Source organism: Neoarthrinium moseri, assembly GCF_022829205.1.
Source record: "Neoarthrinium moseri strain CBS 164.80 chromosome Unknown scaffold94_Wmoseri_CBS_16480, whole genome shotgun sequence".
Classification (NCBI taxonomy): domain Eukaryota; kingdom Fungi; phylum Ascomycota; class Sordariomycetes; order Amphisphaeriales; family Apiosporaceae; genus Neoarthrinium; species Neoarthrinium moseri.
The window spans coordinates 62,459-74,730 of NW_026055208.1; the positions used below are offsets into that span (position 1 = coordinate 62,459).

General features: G+C 57.6%; 4 protein-coding genes across 4 annotated transcripts; 2 read left to right on the top strand and 2 right to left on the bottom strand.

Moving 5' to 3' along the window:
• Window positions 1–1,602: 1,602 nt before the first annotated feature.
• JN550_012774 (uncharacterized protein) lies at window positions 1,603–2,982 on the top strand (the record flags this gene model as incomplete). The annotated part of the gene is made up of 2 exons (XM_049311287.1): window positions 1,603–2,607; window positions 2,665–2,982. The coding sequence occupies 2 exons, from the start codon at window positions 1,603–1,605 to the stop codon at window positions 2,980–2,982; spliced, it is 1,323 nt and encodes a 440-aa protein (XP_049165256.1).
• Window positions 2,983–4,095: 1,113 nt separating this feature from the next.
• JN550_012775 (uncharacterized protein) lies at window positions 4,096–6,615 on the bottom strand (the record flags this gene model as incomplete). The annotated part of the gene is made up of 1 exon (XM_049311288.1): window positions 4,096–6,615. The coding sequence occupies one exon, from the start codon at window positions 6,613–6,615 to the stop codon at window positions 4,096–4,098; it is 2,520 nt and encodes an 839-aa protein (XP_049165257.1).
• Window positions 6,616–7,400: 785 nt separating this feature from the next.
• Window positions 7,401–8,225, bottom strand: JN550_012776 (uncharacterized protein; the record flags this gene model as incomplete). Its single annotated transcript, XM_049311289.1, has 1 exon — window positions 7,401–8,225. The coding sequence occupies one exon, from the start codon at window positions 8,223–8,225 to the stop codon at window positions 7,401–7,403; it is 825 nt and encodes a 274-aa protein (XP_049165258.1).
• An 816-nt stretch (window positions 8,226–9,041) lies between these two features.
• JN550_012777 (uncharacterized protein) lies at window positions 9,042–11,414 on the top strand (the record flags this gene model as incomplete). Its single annotated transcript, XM_049311290.1, has 1 exon — window positions 9,042–11,414. One exon carries the CDS (start codon window positions 9,042–9,044, stop codon window positions 11,412–11,414), a length of 2,373 nt encoding a protein of 790 aa, XP_049165259.1.
• Between the last annotated feature and the right edge of the window lie 858 nt (window positions 11,415–12,272).

The following is a 12,272-nucleotide window of genomic DNA, read 5'->3' on the forward strand; positions in this document are numbered from 1 at the left end:
CCCGGGGCCACGGACGGGCCCTACGAGCCAAAAAAAAAAAAAAAAAATGGCAATGTGGAGAGACAATATTCATCAATCATGAGGTGGATGACTTTCCCGACGACCAAGAGGATGGCTGTGTGTGTGTGTGGCTCCCAGCCCGGCGCCGCAATAGGGAGGACCAGGACAGGAGGATGGATTGCCGCCGGAGGCCATTATTTGGTCTGTTGTCTGTCAGGCTGAGCCCTCCTTTTTGCCCCTCCAAAAGGCCCCCCGCCAGACAGCCAAGGCGCGCTGGACGCGGGGGGCTCAGGCCAGCGGCGGCCTAAGCCCACGAAGCAATCAAGTACCTTAAGTGACATAACCAGATCTTAGACAACTTCTTAGGTACCTATCCGTGACACCTCAGTACAGGGAACAGCTAGGTACCTCTCTCCATGGGAGCAGATAGCCGGGCCAAGTAGGCATTGCCTTGGCTACATACTATGTAATTGCAACACAAGTGCTGTTGGTAGCGGCGGGGAGCGGGCGGACGGGCTGGATGCAATGTGGTCCAGTGCTGCCCAGGTGGTGGGGTTGCGCTTTTCGCAGTGTACCACAGTAGTTACCGCAGTACCGCAGTACCGCAGTACCCAATTAGTGCCCCGTCCCCTCCCAAATCCAGATCATGGTGTTAATAAATCCTTTCAGACCTCCGCTTTGCCGCCTGCCAGCACAACTACTTCTTTTTTTTCCCCCTTCCACAAACACTCAGCATTCCCCTCTTCTTTCCTCTCTGACTGCGCCCTCCAAACCGCCTTCAGATTGACAGCCCTCGCAACTGATCAACCCGTTCTTCGAACGCCTCAGTATCCTCTGTCCAGCAGAGAGCCGACTGACAGTCCCGAGAAGCTCGTGGTCGCCACTGCCTAGTCCGAGGCTGCTTATTCCTGCTTCCGACACACACAGTCTGACTCCGAGAGACCACCCTCGCTGCCTTCTCAACTCCCCCATCCCGTCTCACGGCCTCGTCGCCATCGCCATCGCCATCGCCTGCATCTCGTCGGCCGTGTCAGACAGAGAGAGACAGAGAGCCTCCCCGTCCCGCTTTGCTCGGCTTCGTCTCCCCGCCCGGGCTTACCCAACAACCCACCAAAGAAACCCCACCATAGAAGGGTCCAAGTCTACATTGCAGTTTATGTATCAGCACGACAAGACCGCTGTGTTTAAACACCTTCCCCCTCTCGCGCTGCAGTCGTTTCGCATACCGCGGAAGCCTTGTAGCCCCAACATCAGTTCTGTCGGCTGAACCACCCTCTCGTCAAAGAGTCTATGCCTACCAACGCCCACCACCACAACCTACCTCCAGTCTCCCCTATGTTTGCTAGGAATCAGCCCTTCTACTGACCGACTGGCCCGTCCATCTCCCTCCGTGACTCCAAGTCCACCGTCGTCTACGGCCCTCTAAGCCCCCGCAGATGATTTATTAAGTCTTGTTGCGAATCTCGTCGCTACGCCCAACCGCACCCGATATCGTCAAGCCAACCGTCCGTCCTTCTTGTCTGCTCCTCTCAGCCGAATAGGACCAGAAACCAACGTCTTCCACCTTCTCCCTCCAGTCATATACATCGCAACACCGCCACCATGGTCGAGCTACTAGCCATCAACCCCAAGAAGGGGGACGATAAGTTCTATCGTTACAAGATGCCCCGCCTCCAAGTCAAGGTCGAGGGCAAGGGCAACGGGATCAAGACCGTCGTGGTCAACCTGAGCACCATTGCTCAGTCCCTTGCTCGCCCCGGCGGCCACGTCATCAAGTGGTTCGGACTGGATCTGGGTGCCCAGACCAACATGGACCCTCCGGATGATCGCTGGATCATAAACGGTGCCCATGACGGCGAGACCCTCCAGAAGTCTCTCTTCATCTTCATTGAGAAGTACGTCCTCTGCGACGACTGCGGCAACCCCGAGACCGACCTGGTCATCAAGGACGACGTCGTCCGCAAGGACTGCAAGGCCTGCGGTGCTCGCAGCAAGCCCCTGGTTCACACCAACTTGATCAACTTCATCATCAAGAACCAGCCCAAGAAGGGCAAGAAGAACAAGACGACCAAGGCGGAGCGACAGGCCGCCCGTGCTGCCAAGCAGAAGGGCTTGCAGAACGGCGGCAAGGAGAACGGCAATGCAAGCGGCGACGACAACTCGGAGAACGGCTCCAACGAGAACGGCAACAACTCGGACGACATCGATGCCGGCAGCGACGATGAGTACACCCGTGCTGCTCAGGTCATCGACGTTCCCAAGGAGGTCAAGGACGACGACTGGGCCGTCGACATGTCTGAGGAGGCCGTCAAGGCCCGCCAGAACAACTTGCCGACCGAGTTCCGCGACAAGCTCGTCCTGGAAGGTGCCGACGAGGATGAAGAGGGCGAGGGCGGTGGCAACACCGTCTACGATGCCTTGGGCAACTGGATTCTGGAGCAGTCCGAGGCGAAGGGCGTTGACAAGGTCGAAGATCTCGAGATCTACAAGAAGGCGAAGGAGCTGGGCATTGAGACCAAGCACAAGACTGTCTTGATCCTCGTTCAGACTCTCTTCAACGAGAACATTGTCGCTCAGATCCCCAAGCGCGCCGGGTTGATCAAGCAGGTACGTTCCCCCAGATCTTCGATCCATCGCTATCGTTTTACTAAGAAGGCCCCTCAGTTTATCAAAGATCCCGAGAACCCCAGCCAGGTCTCTGAGCGCCACGAGAAGGCTCTTCTCGGCGGCCTTGAACGGTTCCTGGCCAAGGAGGGCAAGCAGCACCCCAAGCTGATGACTGCCGACGTCATCTCCAACAAGATCCTCTACCAGCTCTACGACAACGAGCTGATTTCTGAGGAGTTTGTGAAGAAGTGGGGTAGCAAGGCCAGCAAGAAGTACACTGACCTGTCCACCTCGCGCGAGATCCGCCGCGCCGCCGAGCCCTTCATCAAGTGGCTCGACGAGGCCGACGAGGAGTCTGAGGAGGAGTCGGACTAAGCATGTCTTTGCTTCGAGCCGCGTCCTAAGGTATAGACTCTCCATCTCGCTGTGCTCAAGGAATCCTGGTTCATGTTTGCTCCGCGCTTTGCTTCTGCCCTTGTATTCTCTCGCTTGTCAATGAAAAAAAAAACGCTCCCATTCAGTGTAGTGCCTGGCTGTCGAAATCACATCTCCTTCGGGTTCGGAATGGAAGGAGGGAAAAGCATTGCATATGGTCGGCTACACAAAATATTTCGGTTGATCAGGTTCGAATCTTTGTAGTGTCTTTTCTCAATACAGATTGCCGTCTCCCCTCCCAGATACCGGCGTCCAAATGATGTGAAGTCAAAGTGTTTACGCTACTATTCCCACTCGGGATCGTACGGCTCCCTCCTAGCTGATTCAATTGAGTCGATCAACCCCTTTTACTAGACTCTGCCTCGCAACATGTGCATATTTGACACCACAATTGGAGATCCTACAGAAATCGGTGGCCTGCCTGACGGGCTGCACGGCCACTCCTCGGCTCCAATGAACCAGAGCACAGAGCGAACGAATCCGCAAGGGGGGAAATACGGGCGAGAGTCAGTCTGCATACACATGTACGCTCAAGTCAAATGAAAACCACCCTCCAGGATCACGGGGCAAGGTCCAACTGCTTTTCCAGTTCCTGGACGACTGGATCTCGGGCTGTGGTTCTTCTCGTGGGATTCTGGGGTCAGGTATCTAGGTGTCTATGATCCCCTATCTGTCTAACCCCCCTGAGGAACTCAGGCGCGTGTGTATATGCCTAGGGCCATGTCGAGGCCATCAGAGTCAAAAGTGTCAGAGAGGCGTTTGGCTTGTCCGTCCACACTCGGCTGTGTGATAGCGTCACGACGACGACTCTATAATGGCACGAAAAAGAAAGAGGAAAGGGCCTTGACTAGAACTGCGACTTCGTGATTGCAACCGGCATGATTTAGGACCAGAGACATATTCAGATTCAGAGTATGAGTGTCAGCTTCTCTGCTATGCCTCAGTTCACTGGCACCCTCGGCCCCACGACCCTGCCGCCTAGCCGCAAGTCGCTGTATCGCTTCCCTCCCGGGGAAGGACAACGGAAGGAAGTGCACCAATAACAGTCTTGCCTCACCACTGAATCGAACCCGGGTTCTGCACCATGTGCTCGTCCGCCTGGCCCTGCTTGGTGTCCCAGAAGCCCCCCGTCTCGTTCGCCATATCCACGGGGGCAGAGGGCCCTGCTCCTCCTGCTCCTCCCCATATGTTGTTTCCAGCGCCGCCGCCGCCGGCCGGTACCGCCTCGCCCCAGTCGTCGCCGTTGCCCGCGACGTTGCCGGCGGTCGAGGGGGGCCGCTGGGACGGCGAGGAGGCCTGCGGGCCGCCCGAGCCCGAGCCGCCGGTTCCGAAGACGTTGTTGTCCGACTGCGGCCAGGCACTAGGTGGGTGGACATCGTTGGTGTTGGCCCGGCGGCGGCTGTTGTTGGACCCGTGCGAGCGGTGGGAGAGCTGCGACCGGTTGTCGTCGGGCGCCGGGCGGGCGTCCCATCCCCCCACGTTGCCCGCGGTCGAGGGAGGCCTCTGGGTAGGTGAACCCTTCTTGGAGCCTTTGTTGGAGTTGGGCCGGCCGGGGTTGCTGTTGCCGTTGGCATTGCCGCCCCAGTCCACCTTGTCATTGGTGTTGGGATTGCCTCCCCAGTCTTGGTTATTAGAGCCGGCCTTGTTGCTCGAGGCTCCCCAGCCGCCACCGCCGGTGTTGTTCTGAGTACCATTCGACCCCCAAAGGTTTCCGCCACTGTTGCCGTTCTGACCAGTATTGTTATCCCAGTTTCCATTATTCTGAGCGTTGTTCCCGCCTCCGTGTCCCCATACGTCGTTGGTGTTATTGTTGTTACTATTGCTGCCTCCCCGGGTATTACCAGGCCCATTATTAGCATTGTCGTCAAGCCCCCAGCCGGCGCCGTTACCAGTAGTGCCCCAGCCGTTGTCACTTTTCTGGCTGCCGGCCTTGCTGCCCTTCTTGCTTCCCAGCTGTTGCAGATGCTCATGTAGCTCGGCGCTCTTCTGAGGGCTCCAAGGTTTGTTGACATCATCGGCACCACTGTTGTTCTCAGGTGCATTCTCCTTCTCCTTCCCCTTGGAGCCTTGAGCACCCTGAATGTCCCAAGGTCCAGTGGTATCGGGTTTCGTCTTCTTCGACCCACCGCTTGCTGCGCTACGAGGAGCAAAAGGTCCGACGTTGTTGTCTTTCTTGGCTTGTGCGCGGAGTGATGGCGAGGCGTTGTACGCATCTCTGGGGTTCTTGGGGGTGGCAGGCTGGGGGCCAGGGACGGTTACCGTCCCGTAACCTTGGAACCAGGGATTGTTGGGATGAGCCCCTTGAACGACAGGAGGCGGAGCCGAGGAGTGAGCAGCAGGAGCACCACCATGGGGCGGAGCGAATCCATAGAAATATGGGTTCTGTGACGGATGGGGAATTCCCAGCGGGCCATGGGCCTGGGCGAGCCGCTTGGGATAGAGGACACCAGTGGGGTTTCCATATGCTTGACCGTGGTAGACTCGCATAATTCCATGCTCAGCGTCGAAGAAGGCGTTGGGACGCGGGTCTGCAACAGTTTCGACCGAATGCTCGACTTGCAAGACCTGTGCTGAGGTGGGCATGAGAAGTTCCGGTCTTCGGGGAGGCTGAGGGTTAATAGGAGTCCTCTTCGACTTGTCCTTTTTCTTCTTTTTAGACGTTGACTCGTCACCAGCATCTTCATTGGAGGTCTCCGCCTTCTTCGAGCTGTCCTTCTGACCGCCCTTGGCCGAGTTGTTTTGTTGCTTGGATTTCTTCTTGGTCTTGGCCTTGAGGTCCTCTTCCTCGGTTGTCTCGGCAGCTTCGGGGGCCGATTCGTCTTCTGACGTCTCGGGCTGTTGTTTGGAGCCACCTTTGCCCTTCTTCTTGCTCTGGTTGGATTTCGAGCTCTGTTTGCCCTTGTCCTGGGTCGTGTCTTCGGACTCTACTGCGGTTTCAGACTCGTCCTCGGACTGGTTCTTGCCCTTGTTCTTGTTCTTCTTGCTGTTGCCGCCGTCCTTGTTTTTCGACTTGGCCTGCTCTTGCGACTGCTTCTGCTTGGCCTTCTTCTCCATGTGCTTGGCATGGATTTCGGCGTCGGATTCGGGTTCGGTGGACTCAACGGTCTTCTTGTCTGTCTGTTTGCGTCTACTTAGCCTCTTCCGCCCGCCAACACACTTGCGACACGGGCAATCCGAGTCGATGGCCTCATCTGTGTCGTCACCCCCACTCTCACTGACCTCTGTATCTTCTGCTTGCTCGGCTTTCTTGCCTGCCTGTGTTCGTTTCTTCAGCCTCCGTCTTATCGAGACACACTTTCCACAGGGGCAGTCCGAGTCGGGCTCGTCTTCAGACGTCTCCTCGCTCGTGCCGATGTTACTGACCTCTTGAGCCGCCTGCTTCTCGAAGCGGACATGCTTGCCATTGCGCTTGGGTGCCTTGTGTGCTGGCAGGGTGACGTGAACCGTGTCATCGCCTGTCTCATCGTCCGTAGTCCATTCTAGAGCCACTCGCGACCTCTGCGCTGGGTATGCTTTCTTGCGTCTGACGGTGTTTGAGCCAACGATCCACTCTGCGAATGAATTGGGAGGCATATTGATGTGTGATCAACGGGGACCGGCGATAGTCTGTGCAGAGGCACCTTCTGTGTCAAGTATTTCAAGTGTGGCCCAGTACCTGTTGTGCATGTGTGGACGCGAAGATATTTGTCGACCAGGGAACCCGACAGCTGTTGGATGGGGTATGCCGGTGCAAGTTGTGGCAGAGGCTCGGGTGCGAGCTTTTGCTGCTCTGCTGCCCTTGCTCAGTAACTAGCGAACCAGTCCGCCAAGATGGCCAGAAGCTCGGTGGCAATGTGCAATCCACACTTTCAATTGCAATGCGAGTACCAAAAGGTTGACTCTCGTCCTAAAGATTCAAGATAAGACTGATCGGGGTGGCCAGTGGACGTCCAACGCGAATGCCAAAGTGAGTGACACTTGAGGGCGAGTTCCCAGAGGGGCGCTGAGGATACAATCAGTCCACTGAGAAGTGGGCAGGTAGGTGAGTGTGAAATGGAATCCGGATGTTTTGAGTCAAGTCAAGTATCCGGGACCATCGCCACGAATTATATCGAAAGGACCTCGGGAAGGAGCGAACACACTTGTTATCGTTGGGTGTACCGCACTCGCCACCAAGCAACTGACTGGCCCGGCAACGCTTTCTATCTTCAGCTATGTTGATGTTGAGAAGAAATCGGAGACCCTGCTGTACCGTTGTGCGTTCCCTCTTTTTGCATATTGAGGGTTCGACCTCATGAAGGGTATCAATGCGAATTGTGTGACCGGTGTTAGATCTTGCATCGCAATTCGCCCTGTATTCTGCTCGAGATAGGTATCATTCAAAGCTTGGCTTTCTCTTTCAATTCCAGCTCTTTCCACGTCTTATTTATCTGCACATTCCGCCAAAACGTCCACGCCCCAGACATGACAGCCAGGGGTGGGCAGAACAGCAGCAACCAGTTCCACCAGCCCGGGCTGCTCCGTTGGATCTCCTGGATCGCATTGTCGATATTGGCCTTCAGCTCGGCCTTGGACCCGTCATTCCACACCACGACGCCTTTTCCCTTGCCCCGGGCCTCGCATCTCCTTGCCTTGAGCCGCACGTCTGTCTGGCTGAGCACGCGGTTCTGGGCGTCCTCGCGGCTGAGGTGGGAGTCGCGCTCCATGAGTCTCTTCATCTGCACCTCGGGGTCTCTGACGGCAACCACCATGACCACGCCGCACATCCTGTCCAGTGCGCTCTCGAACAGCAGGGGAACATCGAGCACTACCGCCCGGTGGCCGGTCAGGTAGCACCAGAGCAGCGACATGTACATCTCCTTGCGGACTGCAGGGTGCACAATGCCGTTGAGGACACCCCGGTCCTTCTTCCTCTCCTCGCTGTCGCCAAACACTCGCTTGCCTAGCGCGGGCCGGTTGAGTGGCCGCCCCTTGCCGTCGACACCATTTTCTGGAATCGAGTCTGAGGGCTCCACCAGCAGGTCAGGCGTCGTAGGACCAAAGTATTTTACAATGGCCTTGTAGCCAGCAGTCCCGGGCTCTACGACCTTGCGTGCCAGCAGGTCGGCATCAACGATGGGCAGGTTATATGGCGAGGATGTGAGGATGGACGAGACGGTTGACTTGCCGGTCGCGATGGACCCAGTCAGGCCGATCAAGAGCATCTTCAGCAATCGAGTGTGGGGTTGCAAAGCATAAGCAGTCGGGTTTCTTATAAAACAAGGATTCAAATGGCAGTTGGCTCTTGGAGGTGGAGCGATACGTCGGTCAAGTACAGACTCAGTGGAGTGGTAGGTATTAACATGAAAGAAAGCAGCCGACCGGGTGACGTCCCGAGGCCTGGACCTGCTGGCCAGTGGCGCGCGTACCCGAAATTAGCCGCATCGAAACCGATAACGTCGATAAGGTAGGGCAGGCCAGGTGCAAGGGTGGTTGATGGCCGTACTTTATACTACATATGGCAGAGCAGAACTTCACTAGTGTAGGTGGAGTACCCAATCGCAGTACGCAGAACGATGGTTATTACTTGGACTGTCTTACATTCACTGGAGGCCAATCGATACAGGTGACAAGCCGAGGAGTCTCTAAAGTTATAACAGGTCATCATGCAGTCAACTGTAGACTGGCGACGTCTTGAACAGGGCGTTGCGCCCTCGCCTACGGTTCGGGAAGCCAGCCTTAAGTTAGATATTCCATTCCAGTTGCCTACTGACGCTACCGGACCAGGGTGCTGCGATTTAGGAGGAGGAGGAGGGGGGACCCTTTGCCAATTGACTTCGACCCCCCCTCCCCTGCAAAAATCATTGCGGGGGAGGGGTAAAAACTCCCAAAAACCGCAGGCGCCAGCGTAAAAATTTCGAGTTGCAGAGCCCGTCCTAGGACAACTCTCGCTCTTGTCGTCAAGAGCCTGCCCTTCACTGCTTCCACTCTCGAATCCCCCCGGACGAACCCTTGCGTGGTGACGGCACCCGACAGACACCATGAGCGTCAAGTTCCCTCTCCGCGTCCTGCTCATTGGCAACGGCGGCCGCGAGCATGCCATCGCCTGGAAGCTGAGCCAGTCGCCCAAGGTCGAGTCTATCATCGCTGTGCCGGGCAACGGAGGAACCGCCACCACCCCCAAGACCAGGAACGACACCACCGTCTCCGCCGACGACTTCCCCGCCCTGCTGGAGCTGGCCAGGAAGGAGAACGTCAACTTCGTCGTCCCCGGCCCCGAGGCCCCTCTGGTCGCCGGAGCCGTCGACTTTTTCCGCGATGCCGGTATCGCAACCTTTGGCCCGGACAAGGCCGCCGCGCGCATGGAGGGCAGCAAGACCTTCTCCAAGGACTTCATGAAGAAGTACAACATCCCGACTGCCGCATTCGAGAACTTCTCCGACCACGACAAGGCCTGCCAGTACCTCGACAGCGTCACCCACAATGTTGTCATCAAGGCTAGTGGGCTTGCTGCCGGCAAGGGTGTCATTATCCCCACGACCAAGGACGAGGCCCGCGCCGCGCTCAAGGATATCATGTTGGACAAGGAATTTGGCTCGGCTGGCGACGAGGTTGTCATCGAGGAGTTCCTCACCGGCGACGAGCTCAGCGTTCTGACCCTCTGCGACGGAATCAACATCAAGTCGTTCCCCCCGGCCCAGGACCACAAGCGCATAGGGGATGGCGACCAAGGCCTCAACACCGGTGGCATGGGCTGCTACGCACCGACAAACATCGCCACGCCCCAGCTGATCGCCGAGATGGACACTATAATTCAGGCCACCATCGACGGCATGCGCGAGGAGGACATGGCCTTCAGGGGTGTGCTGTTCACTGGTTTTATGATCACCCCAGCCGGCCCCAAGGTCCTGGAGTACAACGTGCGCTTTGGAGACCCCGAGGTGCAGACCGTCCTGCCATTGCTGTCGGACGATACCGACCTGGCCGAGATCATGGCCGCCTGTATTAAGACTAGCTTGGACCGCAAGAGCCTTACCTTCAAGATCGAGCCCAAGTTCAGCACAACCGTTGTCGTTGCCGCCGGCGGGTACCCCGAGTCTTACGCTAAGGGTGATGAGATGACTGTGCAACAACCCCCTGCCGGCATCAACATCTTCCACGCCGGCACCAAGCTGAGCAATGGCAAGCTCGTAACAGCTGGTGGCCGAGTCATCGCAGCAACAGCAACTGGAGACACCCTCAGGGCTGCCGTGGACAAGGCTTACGAAGGTGTCAAGCTGATTCAGTTCGATAAGATGTACTACCGCAAGGATATCGCCCACCGCGCCTTCCGCCCAACTACGGACACGAAAAAGGCCCTCACGTATGCACAGGCCGGTGTCAACATCGAGGCCGGCAACCAGTTCGTTGAGCGCATCAAGAAGGCTGTCCGGTCGACGGCCATACCTGGTGCCGACGCCGAGATTGGTGGGTTTGGAGGAGAGGTCAACTTGGCCGGCGCTGGATATGCAGCAGACGGCCTAGTCATGGTTGGTGCCATTGATGGAGTGGGCACCAAGCTCATGATCGCACAGCAGACGAACAAGCACGACACTGTCGGCATCGATCTGGTGGCCATGAACGTGAACGACCTTGTCGTCCAGGGCGCCAAGCCTCTCATGTTCCTCGACTACATTGGCTGCAGCAGACTGGATGCTGCGACTTCGGCAACCTTTGTCGAAGGCGTTTGCAACGGTTGCAAGCAGGCAGGATGTGCCTTGGTCGGCGGCGAGACAGCTGAGATGCCCGGCATGTACCAAGGCGACGACTACGATGCTGCCGGCTGCGCCATCGGCATCATGGAATCGAGCCACCGACTGCCTCGCCTGGACGCCATGGCCGAGGGCGACGTGCTCATCGGCCTCGCGTCGGCCGGCGTACACTCCAACGGATTCTCTCTGGTGCGCCGGATCCTCAAGGAGGCGAACCTCGAGTACTCGGCGGCCGCGCCGTGGGACGACAGCGGCGTCACGGTCGGCGAGTCGCTGCTGACGCCGACGCGGATCTACGTCAAGCCGCTGCTCAAAGCCGTGTCGCAGATCAAGGGCCTGGCGCACATCACGGGCGGCGGGCTGACGGAGAACGTGCCGCGCATGCTGCCGGCGCGGCTGGCGGCCGAGATCGACGTCAGCGCGTGGGCGCACCCGCCCGTCTTCCGCTGGCTGCGCCGGGCCGGCAACGTCGACCCCGCCGAGATGGCCCGCGCCTTCAACAACGGCGTCGGCATGGTCGCCGTCGTCGCCCCCGCCGACGCCCCCGCCGTCATCGACCTCCTGCGCGCCGAGGGCGAGACCGTCTACACCATCGGCCGGCTGGTCGCGCGGCCCGAGGGTGGCGAGGGCTGTGTCCTCCGGGGGCTCGAGTCGTGGAATTAGACTCAGCGGGGAAGAAAGTCAATACAGACAGTAAAGGGGAAACAGGGTCAGGGAATAGGATGGCATGGGTTTGGATGGCAATTGTTCATACTAGGGAGCTTACTGGGCTCGACGAGACGAGGGATTCGTGTGTTTACTTAGAGAGACTACAGACGTAGCTATGGAGGTTCCAATGGCATTTTCGATGAATGATGCTGGCTTTTGGATCCCATCAGAGCAGTCCCCCCTGAGCCCCTGAGCCCCTGAACCCCTGAATCCCTGGTATGAGCCTGGTCTCGGGGAGCACATGATTCTATGGCCAAGAGCTAGAACAGTCTTGGAATGCGTTAGCAAGAAATCCATCATATAGACCCTGGGGTATCGTCACATCTCGGCGCATCTGCGTCCCGTGCCAGAAAGCCGAGGCGAGGGATGACCTCACGAAACTGCGTTGAACTGCGGTGGGCGGATTATCTCCACCCCCTATCCCGCACTCGCGCGATAGACAGCCACGGAACCCGCGAGCTCCAGTCCACAGGGACTGGCCCGTATTATACAGACTATAAAACTGAATCCTCTGGTATTCGTAAATTGCGGATTGGTATTTCTAACCCAGCAGCTGCTGATGCTCGCTCCGACACGAGGGTGGCTATCTATGCGTACGCGTATGTATATGTATATATATGAAGTATGCAAATATGTGTGCGTGTGTGTGTGTGTGTGTGTGTGTAATGCAGTGAATTCAAACGCAAGTACGTAATGCAAGCCATCCGGCTACACGTTGCCCCAACGCCCCCCCAAAGTGGTGAGAAAATCAAGCGCAGGCCCCTGAATGCGACAAAAAGTTGCGCGCCCTCGCGCTGCGGCCCGCAGTGCCGC